Source organism: Podarcis erhardii (assembly GCF_964252035.2).
Source record: "Podarcis erhardii genome assembly, chromosome: 2".
NCBI lineage: Eukaryota > Metazoa > Chordata > Lepidosauria > Squamata > Lacertidae > Podarcis > Podarcis erhardii.
The window spans coordinates 120,494,067-120,516,927 of record NC_138498.1 but is presented as its reverse complement, the minus strand read 5'-3'; the positions used below and the strand labels follow the sequence as shown (position 1 = coordinate 120,516,927).

The 22,861-nt window shown below is 46.4% G+C and overlaps 2 protein-coding genes across 4 annotated transcripts; one reads left to right on the top strand and one right to left on the bottom strand.

Moving 5' to 3' along the window:
• Positions 1–619: 619 nt before the first annotated feature.
• LOC309336538 (E3 SUMO-protein ligase ZBED1-like) lies at positions 620–14,567 on the top strand. 3 transcript variants are annotated; one of them, XM_081852460.1, is made up of 6 exons: positions 620–836; positions 1,149–1,232; positions 4,089–4,181; positions 5,697–5,931; positions 10,819–11,277; positions 12,559–14,567. In XM_081852460.1, exons 1-6 carry the CDS (start codon positions 758–760, stop codon positions 14,462–14,464), a joined length of 2,856 nt encoding a protein of 951 aa, XP_081708586.1. In that variant the 5' UTR covers positions 620–757; the 3' UTR covers positions 14,465–14,567. The 3 variants fall into 3 exon arrangements, with proteins under 3 accessions (XP_081708586.1, XP_081708588.1, XP_081708587.1); XM_081852462.1 differs by lacking the exon at positions 620–836 and adding an exon at positions 1,611–1,737 and having other exon boundaries at positions 1,088–1,232; positions 4,092–4,181; positions 12,559–14,566; XM_081852461.1 differs by lacking the exon at positions 620–836 and adding an exon at positions 1,611–1,737 and having other exon boundaries at positions 12,559–14,566.
• Positions 14,568–14,666: 99 nt separating this feature from the next.
• On the bottom strand, positions 14,667–22,611 carry LOC309336834 (uncharacterized protein). Its single transcript, XM_081853230.1, has 5 exons — positions 21,572–22,611; positions 20,621–20,747; positions 19,252–19,346; positions 17,284–17,401; positions 14,667–16,863 (listed from the first exon to the last, which is right to left on the bottom strand). The coding sequence occupies exons 1-5, from the start codon at positions 21,986–21,988 to the stop codon at positions 15,992–15,994; spliced, it is 1,629 nt and encodes a 542-aa protein (XP_081709356.1). The 5' UTR covers positions 21,989–22,611; the 3' UTR covers positions 14,667–15,991.
• Between the last annotated feature and the right edge of the window lie 250 nt (positions 22,612–22,861).

Below are 22,861 nucleotides of genomic sequence, written 5' to 3'. Positions count from 1 at the left end.
AATTTTTAAAATATAAATTCCATATATACAAATATATACAATTTTTAAATATAAATTCCACTCATTTTACAAGCTCTCCATCCACGAAACTCCCCCAACATTTGCATGCATTTGCTGGTTGCCTGCGCAATGTGGCTTCATATATAGCCATGATCCAGCCTTCCTTTTTCGGCCGGAGGGAGAGATTATTCCAAAGCAGATGCGGGGAAGGGTTAAAAATATGGACCCTTCGAATCCCTCCTGCTTTATTTAAGGCTTCTCCTCCCACTCCTGCCTCTTTCCACTCCCGCTTGCCCCGCACATGGACGACCCTTAGCCGCTGCCGTTGGGAACCCGGAAGTGTCTAGGCCCACCCAGTGACTCTTCCCCCCTCCCCCTCCCCAATTACCCCCCAAATCCTCCCAAATTGTTGCTGGGGAGGCGCTGAGGGCGAGTCTTAGGAGGGTGAGGCAGCAGCTCAGGCCTCCTGGGGGGCGAGGAAGGGGTGAAAGGGACCCCCCTCTTCTCCCACCCCCAACCTCCTTCTCACCAGCCCAGCTGGGGGAAATCCCTCCCACCACCATGCAAACAATTTCCCCCCTCCACTGTTTTAGATGGGCAGGGTGCAGAATTATTATTATTAATCCATCCATCAATTAAGTAATTCCACAGGAGTAGTTGTGCTCAGCTCCTCCTACTGCTGGATCATTTGTGGTTTCCCCACATATTGCCTGGCTTAGGGCAGACCCTCCCTATGCATTGAAACACCCTTGAAGCAATGCACCTTTTTGAAGGCCCCCACTTCTCTGCAAGGATCCCTGGGGGAACTGTAGTTTTCCAAGCAGGAACCCTGCAAGGTCCTCTGGGCTGTGAGCTTCGTGGGCGGCAAGGAATTTATTTTATTTTATTACCTTTACACATTGTGGTGGAACTAAAGTGGGGGGAAAGGTGGGAAACAGTGGCGTAGCGTGGGGGGTGCAGGGGGGGCCGGCCGCACTGGGCGCAACATCTGGGGGTTAGGGTTAGGGGGTGCAAATCCACGGGTTAGGGGGCGCAAATTACTTGCCTTGCCCCGGGTGCTGACAACCCACGCTACGCCACTGGTGGGAAAGGATAAAGATCTTCCAACCCTACTTGTCTCTCTCACACCCCACAACCCGTCCTCACAGGTTGTGGAAGAAGCTCTGTGACCCCTTCCAGGCAGCCTCCTCTTGGTGAAAATAGAAGAAATGGCTGCTCTGCAGCCAGCTCAGGTAGGTGAGGTATTCTATTTACGATTTATGCTGTGTTCGTGATGTTCTATTATGTTACTTTTATCTTTAGCTTGTACGATGCTTTGGGATTCATTGGAATGAAAAGTTTGGGTTCCCCTTTGGTTATGGGGTCTATCTTTGCTTTTTCAACATCCAAAGCGCACTTTAAGTAGGCCACCAGCTTTGGCTCTTGTACAATATTTCCAGAATTTATTTACCTGCACTGTGGGTGAAGCAGGCAGATTGACACCCATTTCTTTAGGATTATTTGTGAGGAGTGAAGAGTGGCTGGGGAAACTCAGCCAGATGGGCAGGGCATAATAACAATAATTATTACTATTATTATTATTATTATTATTATTAATTATTATTTTTCAGGGTCTGGTGTCCTTTGAGGAGGTGGCCATACATTTCACGAAGGAGGAGTGGGAACTCTTGGACCCGCAGCAGAAGGCTCTGTACAAGGAAATCATGCTGGAAAATTATACGAATGTGACCTCCCTGGGTAGGGACCTCTCTACCCTTTGGTTTGTAAGACACTGAACAGATGAGATTTCTCACTCTTCATTGCTGGACTCACCAAATTTATTTTGGAGAATAGCACACCTGCCGTAACTGGTCATCGTTGCATGGGTTTTCAAGCAAGGCAAAAAGTTATCTTAAAAATAGAATTGAAGATATAAATACAAACAGGTACAGTCGTTCCTCGAAAGTCGAACAGAATCTGTTCCGGAAGTCCGTCCGACTTCCGAAACGTTCGAAAACCAAAGCGCGGCTTCCGATTGGCTCCTGCAGCTAATCGGAAGCCGTGGAAGCCCGTTGGACATTCAGCTTCCAAAATAATGTTCGAAAACCGGAACACTCACTTCCGGTTTTCGATCGTTCGGGAGCCAGAACGTTTGACTCCCCAGGCGTTCAGGAGCCGAGGTGCGACTCTATAGTGTTGGAGTCTCAACAGCAGGGATCATTCGGTATGGCCATTCTGGGATAATGATGTTGTTGTTAAAGTTTACTAGCGAGAGAGGTATGCAACTAGGCAGGATGGTCTGATATTTGCTGAGACAGCATGTGCTCTGAAGTTATATGTTGATTCTGCAGGGGTTTCCAGCCCCCAAATACCCCAGTAATAATATCATTAAGTTTGCAGATGATACAACGGTGGTTGGTTTAATCACGGCTGGAGAGGGGGGCGGCGGCCTATAGGAAGGAAGTTGAGCAGTTAGGGGAGTGGCGCAGGAAAAACAAATTACTCCCAAACTTAATGAAAACAAAAGAGATTATTGTGGACTTTAGGAAATGTAAATTGAATATTCAGCCACTCATTATTGAGGGGAAGTGTGTGGAACAGGTCTCGGTGTTTCAATTTTTTGGAATGGAGTTGAGAGATGACCTAACCTGGGGAGAAAACAGTAAAGACCTGATGAAGAGAGCACAGCAGAGGTTCTATTTTCTGAGAAGTCTCTGGAAAAACAATCTCTCAAAGGACCTGTTGATGGCATTTTACCATTGTACAGTTGAGAGTATATTAACTTAGGGTCTGTGTGTGTGGTTTGGGAGCTGCATGGTCAGGGGAAAAACAAGGCTGTCCAGGGTTGTAAAGACTGCGGAGAGAATAATTGGGTGCCCTCTTCCCACCTTGGATCAAATCTATGCTTCCAGGTGCCATAAGAAAGCTGCAGAGATAACGCAGGACAGTGCACACCCCAGAAATGATCTCTTTCAGCTTCTGCCTTCTGGAAGAAGGTACAGGGTTATAAAGACTAGGACTAAGCCACCTGAGAAACAGTTTCTATCCAAATGCAATTTTGGTTTTAAATGCAGTGTAAGGTAGTCTCTATGGGAGTACAGTGGTGCCCCGCAAGACAAACGCCTCGCAAGACGGAAAACCCGCTAGACGAAAGGGTTTTCCGTTTTGGAGGCGCTTTACAAAACGAATTTCCCTATGGGCTTGCTTCGTAAGACGAAAATGTCTTGCAAGTTCCTGCGGGTTTTTTACGCTCCCCCCTTTTCCTAAGCCGCTAAGCCTCTTATCAGCTGATCCGCTGATAAGCCGCTTAACAGCTGATCGCTAAAAGCCGCTAAACCGCTAATAGCGCTAATCCGCTAAGCTGTCAATGGATTTGCTTCGCAAGACGAAAAAACCGCTATACGAAGAGCCTCACGGAACGGATTAATTTCGTCTTGCGAGGCACCACTGTATATTGTATCTAATTATGGGGTATCAGAGTTTTAAGGGGGCTAACCAGACTGGGATAGCAGGCTTGTTGGTTTTTGAATGTCTGATGTAGATTTTTTTCAATTTCGTCTTTCTGTATGGGACAATGACAATAAAGATTATCATATCGTATCATATCATATTTATAATCATAAGAGTTGGAAAGGACCCTGAGGGTCATCTAGCTCAACGCTCTGGTCCATCGTCCCTAAATAAAGCTCAACACCTCTGGTACATCTTCCCTAAAAAGATGACAATGGGCAATGACAATAGGGAGATCAATGCTATTTTTATTATACCAGGAGTCTCCTGAGAGGTGGACATGTCTGATCTAGGCTGTATCGTTCTCTTCATATCCATACTGCCTTATGGCGAGTCAGACCAATTGGTATATCTAGCTCAGTGTTCAGCCGGGGATTAAACCTGGGAGCTTCTGCACGTGAGGCCAATGCTCCCACACTGAGCAATGGCCCTTCCCCAAAAATCTGAACTGGGCAATAGGCATGTGGGCACCCAAGTACGGGGGGAGGGGTGAGAGACCTCCTCCTCTTGCCAAGAACAGGGTGTGGGAGACGAAAACGGGGATGTTTCAGAAGGAAATGTGTTTGTAATTAGGCCTGCTTTTCCTTTCTCCCAAGAAGGAGGAGGAGACTCTCTCCTGCCCAGGCTGGACCTCATCCGCTGGCTCGAAGAGCTGGTTATACCGCCCTGCATGGAAGGATGCTCAGCAGCAGGTAATTGCGAATGTGCTCCTCCTTGCCTGGGAATTGGAGGTTTTGGGCAGTGGTGTCTGGTGCCCGTTGAGACGGGCAGGGCAGCATGGAGGGGGACCCAGCGGTGAGCAAAGCGAGAGCCAGTGATGGGCAGAGCCACTCCCTTGCTGTTTGTAAGGGAGAAGGCAGGCAGGCTGAGGTTTGTGGGGCAGTGACCCTTTCGCCCTAATGGACCAGCTGCCCATGGTTGTCTGGTGCACAGTAATCTTGTGGACTTCCAAAAATATTTTGGCAAAACCCCTTGCCCAGAGGCGCTTCTGTAGACCTTGTACTCTTGGGGCAGGAGAACAAGTCTTCAGGTACACCAGGGAGTCGAAGAAAATGAGCACCTCTCACAATGACAGGGTGGAAGGAGGAAGGGAGAAGTGAATTATTATTATTATTATTATTATTATTATTATTATTATTATTATTATTTTATTTATACCCCGCCCTCCCTGGTCAAGACCGGGCTCAGGGCGGCTAACACTGAATATAAATATAGTAAAAACATAAAAAACAAAACAAAACAAAAAACAAGAGAACAGTTGATTAAAATGTAAGTTGGAATACAGCTTAAAATGCAGCCTCGTTTTAGTGGTAGCCTATAGATCAAAGCCATAAGGGGAGAAAACGTCAAATATTCACCGGGGCCAACTATCCATGCCAGTCCTACAGGGACCAGCAAAAAGAGCCGAGGGAAAATTTATATACAAATCCCATATAAGGGGTACCATCAAAAAAATAAATGAGAGGGGTTAGACAGAATCCAGCCCAAAGGCCTGGCGGGAAAGCTCCGTCTTGCAGGCCCTGTGGAAAGATGTCAAATCCCGCAGGGCCCTGATCTCCTGCGGTAGGGCGTTCCACCAGGCCAGGGCTAGAGCTGAAAAGGCCTTGGCCCTGGTTGAGGCCAATCCAACCTCCTTGGGGCTTGGGACTTCCAAAGTGTTGTTATTTATGGAACTTAAGGTCCTCCGCAGGGCATACCAGGAGAGGCGGTCCCGTAGGTACGAGGGTCCTGTGGCCCTCCAGTCATAGCTGGCCAAATGATCAACAATGATGTGAGCTGGGAATAACATCTGGAGGGACATCGTTCCTCACACCTGAGTTAAGGTCCATAGACAGGTGATTTTTGAACTGGTTCCCTGACAATAGTGTGTTTGCTTTTTGTGGACTTCTGCCACCCTCAGCTCTCTTCCTTTCCGGACGTTTGGTTTGTTCTTGCAGAAAATGACAGAATTTTTGGTCCCAGTGGGTGACAGAGCCACCAATTCCCAACAGTTCCTGCAAACCTATATTCCACCCTTGAATAGCTAACTTAAAACAACACCTTAGTAAATATTAGCCCGGTTTATTTAATGTATGGCAGGTTCTGCCTCCCCACTGAATGTTTGCATGGGTAATGTCTTTGCTATCTTTTACACAGCTGTGAATTTGGTTGGTTCCTTCTCCTTAGAGACTCAGTTCCTCACATGCTTCCTTTCTTTTTGATTCCAGGAAGTAAAGATCCAGAGATTAAAAGTGAAGTAGATTCCTACTGCCCCTTGCGTCCCCTGAACATCTGGTTTGGAGAGATGGGTGAAGCCCTGGAACCGATTTGTGAGGTGAAGAGAGAGGAGAAACCTTCCATTGTGCAGGCGGAAAACCTTCCGCCAACAGAACAGCTTTGTTCGGTACAGCCCAAAATGTCAGCAAAAAGAGCCAAGCATCCCAAGCTGGAAGTAAGTTATAAGTTGACTGAAAAGTGTCATTTGCAACAAAAACTTTATTGTATGGATAATACACATAGGGGAGAAGCCGTATAGCATATTATAGGAGGAGCCTTCGTGAAAAAATGGGCTCTTGTTGTTCAAGAAAGCATCCACAGAGAGGAGAAACTATTTTAATGTTTGGACTGTGAAGGTTATAGCGCAAATCTTATTGCACATTGAAGAGAAGAACCCGTTTGAAGAGACGGGTGGAGACTTTAAGCTTCATTCACCAGCAGGGGAAAAGAAGACATAAATATCTGGAGTATAGAAACAGTTTCAGTAAGAACATAAAGGTAAAGGTAAAGGGACTCCTAACCATTAGGTCCAGTCGTGACCGACTCTGGGGTTGCGGCGCTCATCTCGCTTTACTGGCTGAGGGAGCCGGCATACAGCTTCCGGGTCATGTGGCCAGCGTGACTAAGCCGCTTCTGGCGAACCAGAGCAGCGCACGGAAACGCCGTTTACCTTCCCACCGGAGTGGTACCTATTTATTTACTTGCACTTTGATGTGCTTTTGAATTGCTAGGTTGGCAGGAGCAAGGACCGAGCAACGGGAGCTCACCCCATCGCGGGGATTCGAACCGCCAACCTTCTAATCGGCAAGTCCTAAGCTCTGTGGTTTAACCCACAGTGCCACCCGCGTCCCAATAATAAGAACATAGTTCACGGCAAAAAATGGTCTTGGGGTATGAACTCACTTGGATATTTAGTATCAGCCTGCATTGGGAGGGTGTGAGGGTGCTGTCGTTAAAAATTCCTTCATCCCAGCCAGAAGACCTAATTTATGTGCTGTGAAGGTGATGAGGACAAAATCCAGGGGTGCGGTACTTAAATCGTTTCCCAACCTCACTAGGGTCTAGCCCTGTAGGTTCAGTATTGCTCAGGTTCAAGCAAGGGAACACAGCCAGGTAAACTGAAGCAAAACAGTAGCTGGTTAGCAAGCCTAATCTATTTATCAACCAGAGCCAGGGCTTTTTCGGCCGTGGCCCCGATCTGGTGGAACACTCTGTCACATGAGACTAGGGCCCTGCGGGACTTGACATCTTTCCGCAGGGCCTGCAAGACAGAGCTGTTCCACCAGGCCTTTGGCCAGGGCACAGCCTGACTCCCTCCCTCGGCAATCTTCGCGGAGCTCTGGCCCAATGGTTGCCAGTGGCTTGATTTGAATTAATTTTATAATGAATGATTTTAGAGTGTTGTTTGTGTTGTACTTTTGTACTGTTTTATTGTTGTTAGCCGCCCTGAGCCCGGCTTCAGCTGGGGAGGGCAGGATATAAATAAAATTTATTATTATTGTTGTTGTTGTAAAATGGTTTCCACAAAAAAAGAAGAAAAAGCCCAGAACAAAGGGTTGCATGAGTTTTTAAAATTTCCCCCCGTTTCCCATTTCACATAGCGTCAATGTAGTAAAATAATTTATCTTGCCACTCATTTTTTGTTGGTATTGTTTCTTTTTTCCGATTTTTGGCAATTGGGTGTTCTCGCAGGTATGGCTGTTGTCGAGTCCTTACAGCGTGGCACACGAGCTCAGGAGGCCAACGCTTCTGATATGTTGAAAGGCATCGGGGGCCCTGGCCAGGGCAGTGTCAGAGACTGGGCAGAAAAAGAATGGTGGAGGGATTTGAGGGAGGTCACTGCTCAGAGGCAGATGAGGGGGAAAGCTGGGAAATAATGCGAGAGGAAGAGGAGGAAGAAGCAGCAATAGGGGAGCGACAGCTGACGGACTCGGTGTCTTTAGAAAGCATTCCAGACCTCCCCTCTCCCAGAACATGGCGGGCCTTGAAAGTAGGAGAGCAAAGACCTCAAAGGCAGAGGGCACATGCAGTGTTATAATTCTTGCTCCGTGCTTGCAGTCATGGGATTGGTTTTATCACATGACAGTGTATGTTTTCATTCCGCATAGTGGGAAGTGATGGAGACAGGATGTTTTGTGCTACTGTATTCCGTGATGTAGGACTATTGTCCTTTGTCTTTCTCTTTGTTGTCTGATGAGGAAGAGGAAGGAGCTGAGTCAGATTGCTCTGAGTGTATTCTATGTAAATAAAGTACAGTGGTACCTCGGGTTACAAATGCTTCAGGTTACAGATTCTGCTAACCCAGAAATAGTACCTCGGGTTAAGAACTTTGCTTCAGGATGAGAACAGAAATCGTGTGGGGCGGCACAGTGGCAGTGGGAGGCCCCATTAGCTAAAGTGGTACCTCAGGTTAAGAACAGTTTCAGGTTAAGAACGGACCTCCAGAACGAATTAAGTTCTTAACCCGAGGTACCACTGTACCTTGAATATGTATATTGTATAAGCCGAGGTACTATTTCTGGGTTAGCGGAGTCTGTAACCTGAAATGTAACCCGAGGTACCACTGTACAGTGGTACCTCGGGTTACATACACTTCAGGTTACAGACTCTGCTAACCTAGAATTATTACCTCAGGTTGAGAACTTTGCTTTAGGATGAGAACAGAAATCGTGCTCCGGCGGCGTGGCAGCAGCGGGAGGCCCCATTAGCTAAAGTGGTGCTTCAGGTTAAGAACAGTTTCAGGTTAAGAACAGACCTCCGGAATGAATTAAGTTCTTATCCCGAGATACCACTGTAGTTTAGCCAAAATACTGAGTTTGTTACGCAAACTGCTAACACTCTGCTATTCCTAAGCGTGCTGACGCTTCTTGGTATCAGTCGCTGTGATGTTTGGGCTGGTGAAAGCTTTTGAAGCTCCCGAAGGACCGACCAGGAGGGAGGGAACATGCCATTCGGGCATGTGTCTCTATCAGGGTCCTACACACAAGTAGGACAATCCTGGCAATCAGCACCCGTAGTGATGATGCATGAAGGGAGAGGGGGAGGGGGAGTGGCTCATTCGGAGCAATGCTGTTATTCCGAGAGACCACATTTCCAAGCCTCTCTCTGTGAATATTGAATAAAAACAGATGGCAAGGACTTTTCCTTGTCTTGTCCGTTCCCAGCAACCTGCCGTTCAGGTTGGTTCCTCTGCTGCCTGACGTGCCGTGTGGTTGGATTCATGGATTTCATTTCACTTTCATGTACAGTGGTGCCTCGCAAGACGAAAATAATTCGTTCCGCGAGTCTCTTCGTCTAGCGGTTTTTTCGTCTTGCGAAGCACGGCCATTAGCGTATTAGCGCTATTAGCGGCTTAGAAAAAGGGGGGGGGGAGGGAAAAAACTTGCAAGAACTCGCAAGATGAAAACAAGCCCATAGGGAAATTCGTCTTGCGAAGCAGCTCAAAAACGGAAAACTCTTTCATCTAGCGAGTTTTTCGTCTTGCGAGGCATTCGTCTTGCGGGGCACCACTGCAAACAACTTATATATTGCTTAAATGCAGCTCACTCTCTCCTGATTGGTTTCTGGGTCCGTCCGTCACAACAAGCTTTTGAGCACCGGACTTCAGCGCTGGGGCTTCATGGGACAAAATACCCATTGGCAGGTCTGAATCCAAACTGCATCCGCAGACAAAGCTGGGGTCCGCTGTCGGTGTCCATTATTGGTGTCGACACGCCTTCAAACGGGCTTGCTGTCAGCGCCAAACGACTGGTCAGGGCTGACAGCGAGCTGCCTTCTTTTTAAGGTTTCGTCCAATATTTGCAGAGTGTTGAAATAAAAATAAATTAAAAATTGCCTAGTACAGTGGTGCCTCGCAAGACGAAAATAATCCGTTCCGCGAGTCTCTTCGTCTAGCGGTTTTTTCGTCTTGCGAAGCAACCCTATTAGCGGCTATTAAAGGCTTAGCGGCTAAGAGGCTATTAGCAGCTTAGCGGCTTAGAAAAAGGGGGGGAGCGAAAAAAATCGCAAGACTTGCAAGACGTTTTCGTCTTGCGAAGCAAGCCCATAGGGAAATTTGTCTTGCGAAGCGCATCGAAAAACGGAAAACCCTTCCGTCTAGCGGGTTTTTCGTCTTGCGAGGCATTCATCTTGCGGGGCACCACTGTAGCACCTTATAGACCAACTACCATATTTTTCGCTCTATAGGATGCAATTTTCCCCTCCAAAAATGAAGGGGAAATGTGTGTGCTTCCTATGGAGCGAATGCAGGCTTTCACTGAAGCCTGGAGAGCGAGAGGGGTTGGTGTGCACCAACTCCTCTCGCTCTCCAGGCTTCAGGCAGCTATCCGCAAGCCTTCGGAGTGCTCCAAAGGCTTGCGGGCAGCAACCTGCAGCCTGAAGCCCAGCGAGCGCTGCGCCAACTCCCACTGTGCTTGCCGGGCTTCAGGCAGCCACCCACAAGCCTTCTGAGCGTGGCGGGAGTTCCCGCTGTGCTCGGGAGGCTTGCGGATAGCTGCCTGTTCTGGGGGCTGGGGTCAGGGGAAGCTCGGGCTTCCCAGCCCCGCAAGCTCCGGGAGCGGCAGCGAGGTTGCACGCAATCTTGCCGCCGCTCCTAGACCTGGGGGGGATTATTATTATTTTCTTTATTCCCCCCCCTAAAAACTAGGTGCGCCCTATGGTCCAGTGCGCCCTATGGAGCGAAAAATATGGTAAGTTTGTTCCGGTATAAGTTTTTGTGTGCATGCACACGATAGCTTATACCAGAACAAACTTGGTTGGTCTATAATAGTGGTGTTCAAACGTTTTTCAAAGAGGGCCGGATTTGATGAAGCGAAGGGCCGTGGGGGCCAACCAAAGCTGCCACAGGGGCTGGATTAAACCAGCCAGCCGGCCGAATTAGGCCCCTGAAATCGACTTCGGACATGCCTGGTCTATAAGGTGCTGCTGGACAATTTTTATTTTTTAAAAAATTATTTTTATTTCGACTGCATCAGACAAACACAGCTACCTACCTGAATTTGCAGAGTGTGATCAGCTTGAGAAAGGACAGTCTGGTATGATAATTCCTCTCTAAATTGTTTTTCAGACCTGTAGCAGATCTTCCTGCAACTGTGTGAAGGTGAACAGCGTGGAATCGCTGCTGCAAAATCCCTTTCCTCAGCGCAGTTTGGCTGAGCAACGCTGCATTAAAGAGCTCGGTCCCGACTGCCCCGACCTGTGCATTGTGCAAACCGTGCTGGAGAAAGGCAAGCCGGTCACCCGGAGGTTTAGCAGGGCCTGGTACGACCGGAAGGAGTGGCTTTGCGGAAGTACCTCGAAAAACGCGTTTCTGTGCTTTCCCTGCTTACTGTTTGGTGGCGCCGCCACCTGGGCACGGACTGGAGTGGCAGACATGAAACAGATCTCCATAAAGACGAAGGTTCACGAGGAATCTGCAAAGCACAGGGAGAATTGCCTGAAGCTAGCTGAGTTGGGCAGAGTCAGTGGTACCGAGCCAACGGACACTGGCTGTGACACTCACACCAGGAAGCATAGCCAGGAAGTGGAGAACAGGTATGTACTTTCAAAAATTGTTGTTGTTGCTGTTGTTCTGTCATTTAGTCGTGTCCGACTCTTCGTGACCCCATGGACCAGAGCACGCCAGGCACTTCTGTCTTCCACTGCCTCCCGCAGTTTGGTCAAACTCATGCTGGTAGCTTCGAGAACACTGTCCAACCATCTTGTCCTCTGTCGTCCCCTTCTCCTTGTGCCCTCCAGCTTTCCCAACATCAGGGTCTTTTCCAGGGAGTCTTTTCTTCTCATGAGGTGGCCAAAGTATTGGAGCCTCAGCTTCAGGATCTGTCCTTCCAGTGAGCACTCAGGGCTGATCTTCTTAAGAATGGATACGTTTGATCTTCTTGCAGTCCATGGGACTCTCAAGAGTCTCCTCCAGCACCATAATTAAAAAGCATCCATTCTTTGGCGATCAGCCTTCTTTATGGTCCAGCTCTCACTTCCATACATCACTACTGGGAAAACTATGGCTTTAACTATACGGACCTTTGTTGGCAAGGTGATGTCTCCGCTTTTTAAAAATATTGTTTTTTTCAAAAATAATCTATTGCATAAATGCACTCTTGAGATGCTTGTTGGCCTTCATGTTGCTTCATAGTAAAAAACCCACAACCAACTACCCACCTAGCTCTGGCGTTCGAAAGTCTTCTCTTTCCCTCCAAGTGTATCTCCCCCACCCTTGTTCCTCTCCCCATTTTCTTCTCCAGTCCCACTCCTTTTCAGTTATATTGCCAGTCTTTATGGAACAGAATTCAGGGTATTCCATATCCAACTTTTTTTTTTTAAAAAAAAAATTCCCTATACAGGATTGCCTTCAGATGGCTCGGGGGTCGGATAACTCCACACCCTCCAACATTTCTCCAATGAAAATGGAGACACCCTAAGGAAAAGCGGGAAATTCCAGGATAAAATCAGAAACCGGGACAGAAAAATAGGCCACAGAGCTTTCTCTGGCAAACTAGAAGCATGTTCAACAATCCCTCTCCCTACCCTAGAACTCTTCTCAATTCTTCCCTCGCCCCCTTGATTTCTCACATATTTGTTATCATTGATAACAAATTAATATATTAACATTAATATATCGACACCAATGTATTTACATTAATATATTAACATCAATATATCAGTATTCATATAATGACGTTGGTATTGGTATGTTGTCCTGAAATCTGCAAAGGTGTAGCTGAAGCACGCTGTCATCGATTACATTTTCGTAAATTAAATGCATTGGCTTTAGAGTTTTATTTTCGTTGAAAATGTTCCCCTTCTATTTGTCTCCAGCCCGCCTTATCCCCGTGCTCTGGAATGTCCCGAATACCACCATTTGGTAGACAAGAGAAAAACAAAGAGTCCTTTCTGGGTGCATTTTGGATTGCCTGCCGACGAGAGCGGCCATGCGGTGTCCGACGGGGTCGCGATTTGCAGAATATGTTCGCACTCGGTGTCCGCAAAAGGCGGAAACACCTCCAACCTCGGCAAACACCTCCAGCTCAAACATCCTCAGGAATTTAGGGAGCTGCCTTCTTCGTCCAGAGACGTTTCCGTCCCTTCGTGTAAAAATGCCGCGAAGCCGGCGGCTGGGACGGCATTAGCGAGTGCGGCAGTAACTGTTGCGGAAAGTCCTAGAGAACAGCAAAACACTGCGTCGGATTCTGAGCCGCTCGATCCTAAGAGCTCGAGATCTTGTACTCAGGCGATCACAGAATATCTGGCTACGTGCCTGGAGCCTTACAACACAGTGGACCACCCCAAATTTATCCAGATGGTGAACACTCTAAAACCGAAATATCCATTGCCCAGTAGAAATTACTTCGCTACCGCAGGAGTTCCAAAGCTGTACAAGGACACGGTGGAGAAAATGAAGAGAGAAATATTCCAGCTAACTACGACTGAACTGGCCGTTACAACTGACTGCTGGACGTCCGTAGCTGGCGCTCCGTTTGTGGCAGTGACGGTCCATTTCATTTCGGACGAGTGGAAGTTGACCGACGCTTGCTTGGCCTGTAGACATTTTTGGAAGGAGCCCAGCGCAGCCGTTCTTTGCGAAATGCTCAGAGACGCCTTAACGGAGTGGGGCATCGACGTGAAGAACGTATTTTACAGCACGACGGATAACGGCGCCAATATTCTCAAAGCGGTCTGGCAGCTGGGCTTGGAGCACATTTCCTGCTTCGCTCACAATATAAACGATGGGGTGAACCGAGCTCTGAACCTGACGCAGCTGCGAAGGGCGGTCAGGAGGCTGAAAAGGCTACAAAACAGTATTTGTCGTAGCTGGAAAATGAGGCGAGACCTCACCAGAGCTCAGGAAGTGCTCGAGATGGACAAGGTGGGTTTGCCAAGCGCTTGTCCCACCAGGTGGTGGAGTCTGCTCAAGCTGTGCCAAAGGTTTCTCAAAAACCAGCTCTCGCTGTGCAAGGTACTTATGGATTATCCGTCTAAAAGACATTTGATGTTGGAAGGGGACGACGTCTCGGCCGTCCAAGACTTTGTGTCTGCAGCTACCGTGTTAGAGGACCTCACCACGACTCTAAGCGGAAGCAGTTACGTCACGGCCTCGTCTGTTCTGCCTCTTTATAGGCAAATTAAGAAAAGTCTCCAACCCCAGGAGAGAGACAGTGTGCTGCTGAAGGACATTAAACGTGAGATTTTGGGCGCGCTGTCGGAAAAGTACGACAGCGCCCCCACCGCAACCACTTTAGGCCTGGCCTCGTTGTGCGACCCAAGGTTTCGCCTGCGTTTTTTGGAGGCTCCTGAGGCTGTCAGGCAGGAGGCCGTAAAGATGATGACGGACTTGCAAGGGAGTCTGTATGCTGCTTCGATGGAGCCCAATACTCACCCTGCTCCACCCAGAAAAAGGACGTTGGCAAAAATCTTCGGTTTAGAGGCAGAAGAGGCGCTGGCAGATGATGCATCGAAAGCAGAAAAAGAGCTAAATGAGTATATATCTATGCCGCGAGTGAGCTTCGATGAATGCCCTCTGACGTGGTGGAAGGCAAACGAAGCTTCCTTTCCAATGTTGAAGGTGCTTGCAAAGAGGTTTTTGGCTATCCCAGGAACAAGTGTGCCATCTGAAAGTGTGTTCAGCACGGCTGGCAGTGTTCTACAAAGACAAATGGCGTCTCTTTTGCCAGAGAACGCCGAAATGCAAATTTTCCTTGCAAAAAATATAAATTTCATCGAGTAATATTTTTTTGCTCCATAAAATGTTGTCCATTCTTTCTGGTTTATAAAAGAAATGCAAATTTCCCTTGCAAAATTTTTTTGTATATTTTATTTTATTTTATTTATTTATTTATTTTTGGTTCTATGAATTTTTTTCCATTCTTTCTGGTTTGGCCTGGTTTATAAAAGAAATGCAAATAAAAATATAAATTTTGTCTGACCATCTTTTGTTCTGTAAAAAATTATCCATTCCATTCTTTCAATTTTGCCCTGATTTAGAAAAGTAAAGTAACAATCAAGTAACTGGTGTTGTAGGATGTATGTACATTCAACTAAAACTCAGTAGTGAATTATATTTGAATATATAAAAGCGTGACACTGAATTGGCTTTTTTTCTTTTTTAGTAATGTAATTAAAGTTTTAGAGAACATTCTCTCACCTTACGGTCATATGACAGTCCACACACTCCGAACATTAGTTTTCCACCTGTGTGAATTTTTGAAAACAACTTAGATATATACAACTCAGATATATACAAAATATACAAAAGAACAATAAATACAATAATATGAAGGGTGAGGTGCAAAACAGAAACCAGCTCACAGATTCTGAACACAATGCGTACTTGTTGTTCATTAACATTCCAACTTTTTAATTTTCATCACAGATGATGCTAAATAATATTAGGGGGTGGAAATTAACCTAGGATACCCCACCCACAGAAGGCCATGTATATTTCACAGAATCATAGAGTCGGAAGGGGCTCTGTGGGTCATCTAGTCCAACCCCTTGCATAGCAGGACTCTCAACACATAGTTGAGAGTCCAACTTGAAACCATACCAGACCCAGGTTAGCTTTGCAAATGTGCTAGCGGTTTTATTGCTGCACCACGAAGAGGGGATAACCAGCTTTTTAAGAAGCTATATGTGGAACAAAGCAGAACGTTACATAAAATGAATCTTTGGAGCATGGATTGCAAAGTGCACACATTTGTTAACTTCTCTGTTAGTGTGAGTCCCCAGATTTGGCATCGGATGTCTTCTGATCTCCCACAATGGTTTGATGATGATGATAATTTATTTATACCCCGCCCTCCCCAGCCAAGACCAGGCTCAGGGCGGCTAACAACTGATATAAAAACAAATTGATTGGAATACAACTTAAAAAACAAGATTAAAATACAACATTAAAACATTAGAATGCAGCCTCATTTCAATGGAAACTCAAATCAAAAACTTCACCAAGGCCAACTATCCAGATTGGGCCAGAAAAAAGCCAGGGAAGTCCCCAAATAGGAGTTCCAACACAGAAGGAGAAAGGAAAAAGGAAAGAGGGGAAGGGAATCAAATTGATTTCAAGCCAAAAGCCAGGCGGAACAACTCTGTCTTACAGGCCATCTTAGATGGGCAGCTGCCATGATCCGCCTCCCCCCAAAAAGATTATTGTATACACCCCCAACCCCATTCAAAAAATTTTTGGGGGGAGTGCCATTTGTGGGTCATTGAAAATGTTTGGGAAACGATCAGAATACACATTTCCAAAAACCAGTTACCTTTGTACAAGTCCACCACATGTGGGAGTAAGTGCCTTTCTACCTCTGTGAATTCTCTGGTGGCGAGTTAGGCTAGAACTAAGGTAGAAGCCCTTTTCACACTCCAAACACTGATAAGGTTTCTCCCCGGTATGAATTCTCTGATGGGAAATAAGGTACGGCCTGTGTCGGAAGCTCTTCCCACATTCAGTGCATTGATATGGTTTCTCTCCTGTGTGAATTCTTCCATGAGAAGCGAGGTTCCTTTTCCGAGTGAAGCTCTTCCCACACTCCGAGCACTGATACGGTTTCTCTCCCGTGTGAGTTCTCTGATGAGAAGTAAGGCGAGAACTGTGAAGGAAGCTCTTCCCACATTCCAAACATTTATAGGGTTCCTCCCCTGTGTGGATTATCTGATGGGAAGTAAGGTATGAAACATGACAGAACTTCTTTCCACAAGCCCAGGACTTATATAGTTCCTCCCCTGCCTGAATACTCTGATGAGAAGTGAGACTTCTCTTCCTCGTGAAACTCTTCCCACATTCCAAGCATTTATACGGCTTCTCCCCTGTGTGGATTCTCTGATGGGAAGTAAGGTAAGAACTGCGAAGGAAGTCTTTTCCACATTCCAGGCATTTGTATGGTTTCTCTCCTGTGTGGATTCTTTGATGATGGATGAGAGTGATCTTCTGTTTGAAGCACTTTCCGCATTCCAAGCACTGATACGGATTTTCCCCGGTGTGAATTCTTTGATGGCGGATGAGGGTTATTTTCTGCCTGAAGCTCTTTCCGCATTCCAAGCACTGATACGAATTTTCCCCGGTGCGAATTCTTTGATAGGGAATAACGGCAGGACTCTGGCGGAAGTTCTTTCTGTGGCGATTAGAGCCTGAGGAAGAAATGGGGAGTCTCAAATCACTGAACAAGTTCAATCAATGCTTCTGATAAAGGAGAAACTGAAAAGACTTGTTTTATTATTAAATTTATTTATTTAGTACAGTGGTACCTCGGGATATGAATGGGATCCCTGTTCACATCCTGAAGTAAACACAACACGCATCTGCAGGTCGCGATTCACTGTTTCCACACATGCGCGTGATGTCATTTTGACCGCCTGAACATGCGCGAGCGGTGAAACCCAGAAGTAATGTGTTCCGTTACTTCCGGGTCGCCACGGAGTGCAATCCGAAAGTGCTTAACTTGAAGCAGCTTCAACCCGAGGTATGACTGTAAATTTAAATACCGCTTGTAAGATCTCAAGGCAGTTCACAGAACAAAATACAGTATAAAAACAAGCAAAGCCCTTTACCGAGAGAGGCAATGATCTCTTCCATGACTTCTCTATGCAGCACTTTCTGGTGGGGATCCAGCACAGCCCACTCCTCATTTGAGAAATACACAGCAACGTCTTCGAAGGACACCGGACTCTAAAAGTGAAAGAACAGTTTCCTCTTTATCGTAAACATTACCTACCAGCAAAATCCGGATGGCTAGTGTTGTAAACAAAACCTGCCCTTTTCCTTTATGGGGGGGGGGGGTATCCAAGAGCCCATCTGGATTCCTTTCGTAGGTTCCCTATTGGTAGGAGAAAATAACAGAGGCCAACCAGAGAATATTGAGAAGCAAAGCAGCTAGTAAGCTTGATCTTTATTGATCTGTTGCAACAGGGTGCTCCCCTCACACGCAGGAAAGGAGGAGGACCTAGAACCCAGGTGTGTCTGCCCTTACATAGACATTTTAAATTCCCTACCCTGGAGAGCAAGACCACCCCTCTATACATCATACATACATCACAGAAGGGGTGGTCTACAGCAGAAATTTGAATCTTCTTTTTCCTGTTTGCTTTTCCTGATAGCCTGTCACCCATGATAGTCTGTCACCCATTAAAATGCTGATTACTCAATTCCTGAGACAATGGGAATGTAGCCTTTCCCACTGGTTGGGTCTGCGTTGCTCCTGAGAGGGGAGGAAGGAGTCAAGAGACACCGAGGTTTGGTTCAGAGAAAGAGTCTTTATTCCTGCTGTCAGGAGCAGCAGAAGGCACTGCGTAAATCGGTTCACAGCAAGCACAAAGAAAGAGGAATTGCATACAGTATATATCCCCTCCAAGCCCCCTCTCCCTATGAATCCAGCCCATGTGTTTATACATGTAAGTTTACATCCTTGAGCATGAACAGAGATTCCTGTTCCTGTACTCCTTATCTTGGCTGGCGCCATCCCCGGGCCCGTGGGCTGACAGGGTCTGTGCAAGGCCTGTGCGTCAGCGTGGTCAAGACAGCTTACAACCGGTAAGATAAGACCATCCTGTCTCCACACGGAACTGACAAGGCCATCCATTAAGCCTTCATGGGTTAATAAAGGAGAAGACTCTGTTTATGCAGCTGGTTTGTGTTATACAGTGGTGCCCCGCAAGACGAACGCCTCACAAGACGGAAAACCCGCTAGACGAAAGGGTTTTCCGTTTTGGAGGCGCTTTACAAAACGAATTTCCCTATGGGCTTGCTTCGTAAGACGAAAATGTCTTGCAAGTTCCTGCGGGTTTTTTACGCTTTCCCCCCCTTTTCCTAAGCCGCTAAGCCTCTTATCAGCTGATCCGCTGATAAGCCGCTTAACAGCTGATCGCTAAAAGCCGCTAGACGGCTAATAGCGCTAATCTGCTAAGCTGTCAATGGGCTTGCTTCGCAAGACGAAAAAACCGCTAGATGAAGAGAATCGCGGAACGGATTCTTTTCGTCTTGCGAGGCACCACTGTACAGCTCAAGCTAATGGATTTTAGCTAATGATCGAAGAAGAAAGAATTAGGGAATTTTGGGGCTGGGGCCCGGTTCGGGTGACTGCACACTGCACAGTCAGGTTTGGGTAACTGTTCCTTCAGGAAGGCTCTCTGACCCCCCTCCCTCCTTGCAGGGAAAACATTTGGTCAGTTTGGGAATCAAAAATGGTTTCAGGTCGGTCTTCCTGTGCTGACCTATGTACGTGCTTGGTTGGTACATTTATTATATATCTAAGGGCTTAAAATTCTTATCACGCTAGTCAAGGAAAGGAGGCTGGGATGGCTGCATCTTCCTGGGGTTGGACTAGATGAGCCTCAGGTCCCCTTCCAACTCTACAATTCTATGATGCTATTATTATCCTGTAGAACGTAAACTGTATTGAGTGGCTTCCCCAGTCTTCCTAGTGGGCAGCTTTGGCAGGAAGGAGGAATTCTTTGCACCCAAGGAGGTGAGGAAGGGAAAGACAGCCCCTAGACTCTCTTCCCAGCGGTCCGTCTCCGTACCTGGCCAGGTGTCACAACAGCTGTTTCCCCTCCAGCACCAAGAAGAGATGGCTGAGTAGATATTGCCGGCATCATTCCATTCCACAAGAAGATCCCTAAGATCAGGACAAAAAATCCATTGATTTTGTAGTAAGGTTTAAGGCTTACTTGGAAATGATACATAATGAAATGAAAAGAATGTTTCATAGAATCATAGAATCCTAGAGTTGGAAGAGACCACAAGGGCCATCGAGTCCAACCCCCTGCCAAGCAGGAAACACCATCAGAGCACTCCTGACATATGGTTGTCAAGCCTCTGCTTAAAGACCTCCAAAGGAGACTCCACCACACTCCTGGGCAGCAAATTCCACTGTCAAACAGCTCTTACTGTCAGGAAGTTCTTCCTAATGTTTAGGTGGAATCTTCTTTCTTGTAGTTTGGATCCATTGCTCCGTGTCCGCTTCTCTGGAGCAGCAGAAAACAACCTTTCTCCCTCCTCTATGTTTAAAATAACAGAAAACCAGAAGCTTTTCTCTTGGGAATTATAGGGACAGAACTACCTAAACTGTGTTGAATTTTCTTCATGTATGTGGCTACAGAGGCAATAATTTTGTTGTTGTTGTTTAGTCGTTCAGTCGTGACCCCCTGGACCAGAGCACGCCAGGCACTCCTGTCTTCCACTGCCTCCCGCAGTTTGGTCAGATTCATGTTTGTAGCTTCGAGAACAATAATTTTACTTGCGCCCAAATGGAAAGAAGCAGAAGTCCCAGCAAAGGAAGAATGGATACATAAGCGTAAGGAATATGCAGAAATGGAGAAACTTACAGAAAGAATAAGACATCCAGATAACAAACTTTTTATTTTTAAAAAATGGCATTGGTTTATTGAATATTTGCAGATAGATTGTAAAGAGATAAAAACATTGGCAGGATTATTGTAATAAGAGTATATATTTAAAGAAGATGAATAAATGAGCGCATTAAGTTAATTAGGATATGCAGAAGATATTAAAAAATAAATTTAAGGAACTGCAGAAAGAGGGGGAAGGAAATCAAGTTTTGAAATTTAAATGATTGTAAAATCAGTGAAATGTATAAATCTGAAAAGTATAAATAATAATAATAATAATTTTTTTTAAACCCATCGGTCAGTAGCAAAAAAGTTTCTCGGAGGTTTAGTGACACAAATCTTAAGTACACCTTGACGTTACAAAATGTCTCACATAACATTTATAGTGTGGACATTATTGTGCATTTTATATTTCAGTTCTATTAAAAATAAACCTATTGTTTAATTGGACGAATGTGTCCTGCCTCCCAAAGATTGAGCAGAACCTAAAAGAATCCCATTAATTCCTTGCATAAACAATAAAGAGGAGGTTAATCTTTACCCAGCAAGGAGGCCCCGCTGTCGTCCTCCTGGGCTGTCCCCCGTCTCAGCGAATGCTCTCCAGCGTCCAAGAGAGTCTTCTCTGCCTCATGGAAATTGTTGGTCCCTTCTGACAACATACCATTTACCTGAAACAGCAAGGAAGATCAAAAGAGGGATTGGGGTTAAGAAACAGAAAAGGGATTTGGACAAACTCACAAAGCAAGTTTATCAACATGCTCTCTATTGATCGCTTTATTTATACAGTGGTACCTCGGGTTAAGAACTTAATTCGTTCTGGAGGTCCGTTTTTAACCTGAACCTGTTCTTAACCCGAGGTACCACTTTAGCCAATGGGGCCTTCCGCTGCGCCGCACGATTTCTGTCCTCATCCTGAAGCAAAGTTCTTCAGCCGAGGTACTATTTCTGGGTTAGCAGAGTCTGTAACCTGAAGCATCTGTAACCTGAAGCGTCTGTAACCCGAGGTACCACTGTAGTGGCCACTTTATTTATAGTGGGGATAACTGACCACTATAGTGTGTGTGTGTGTGTAGGGAGAATTATTATTTGGAAAAAACAAAAACAAAATGAGTTGGGCATTTAATAAAATCAATTAAGCATATGAAATACACTCAGAGTCGAGTGTGAATTTCATGCTCTTTATTCAGCTCATAGTAGCTATGAATGAAACTTTCCGCAAAACATCTAGCTATATATACATTATTTACAGAATGGGCCCCACATGATTGGTTGCAGGCCAATCAGGTTGCTGATTCACTTCATCCAGAAGCCTGATTGGCTGCTCCTGCAGGCCAATCTTGTCGCTGATTCACTTCCACCTGGAGCTGGATTGGGTGGCTCCTGCGGACCAATCAGACTGCTGCATTCTGGATCCTATTGTTCTAGGATTCAGCTCAGTGCATAAAAGCCTATCTTCCCTGGAATTCTTAGCCCTAAAATTATTTTTTCTTACCTGCAGCTCTTCCTGCTTCTTCTCCTCTGCCCGGCTCAGGAGGAAACCTTCGGCCAGGGCCACTGCCTGGGAACTGGTCTCCGCCCCACATTCCCTCACCCAGTTCTCCATCTCCGGAGGGAGGACAGCCAGGAACTGCTCCAGGATCACCAGGTCCAGGATCTGAGATTTTGTGTGAAGTTCTGGCTTCAGCCACTCACGGCAGAGATGGTGGAGTCGGCTGCAAACCTCTCGGGGACCCTTGGCCTCTGTGTAGTGAAATTGCCTGAACTGCTGCTGCTGAACATTTGAGCTGAGGGTGTCGTCTTCCCTCAATATCTTCTCCATGGTTTCCCCCCAGAATTCCTCACTGCTCCCAGTCTTGGTGGTTTGGGGGCCCCTTCCTGCTTCAGGTTCAGCTGAATCTTCTTCCATCATTGATCTATGTTGCTGGAAGGCCCCCAAAGGATTATTGCTAATTTTCTCTCAGGGCAACTCCCAGAGGTGCTTCCAAGTCCTGCAAATCCGACACACAGTTCTGTTAGCAGATTATTACAGTGGTACCTCAGGTTAAGTACTTAATTCGTTCCGGAGGTCCGTTCTTAACCTGAAACTGTTCTTAACCCGAAGCACCACTTTAGCTAATGGGGCCTCCCGCTGCTGCCGCGCCGCCGGAAGACAATTTCTGTTCTCATCCTGCAGCAAAGTTCTTAACCTGAAGCACTATTTCAGGGTTAGCGGAGTCTGTAACCTGAAGCGTATGTAACCTTCAGGGTCGAAGGTTCGAGCCCCACGTTGGGCAAAAGAACCCTAGACTAGATGACTTCCAATTCTGCAAGTCTGTGATTCCACAGTGCGCATCAAAACGGCTTCCTTATTTATTGGAAGAGAAAGAAGCTTGGCTTTCTGGTGTGGGTATTGTAGGGAGGTGGCACCGAGGTGAATCAAATGCCAGGGGTGCCAACTAGAATAAAAGATTGTGGTGTGAGCAGGTGAGCCCCACCCCACTGGCCTTTGGTTTGGACTCAGTCGGACCCTTATGTTTCCCTCCCCTTATGGTCTTGATCTATCGGCTACTTTTAAAATGAGGCTGCATTTAAAATTGCATTTTAACCTGTATTTTGAATTGGTCCCCACCCCCCTTATGCTTTTACTGTGATTTTATTGGTGTCAGCTGCCCTGGCCAGAGAGGGCGGGGTATAAATAAAAATTATTATTATTATTATTATTAGACATAATTTGAATGGCAATGCCAGAAAAACATTCTGACAGCAAAAAGCTGTTTGACAGTGGAACGGTCTCCCTCAGAGC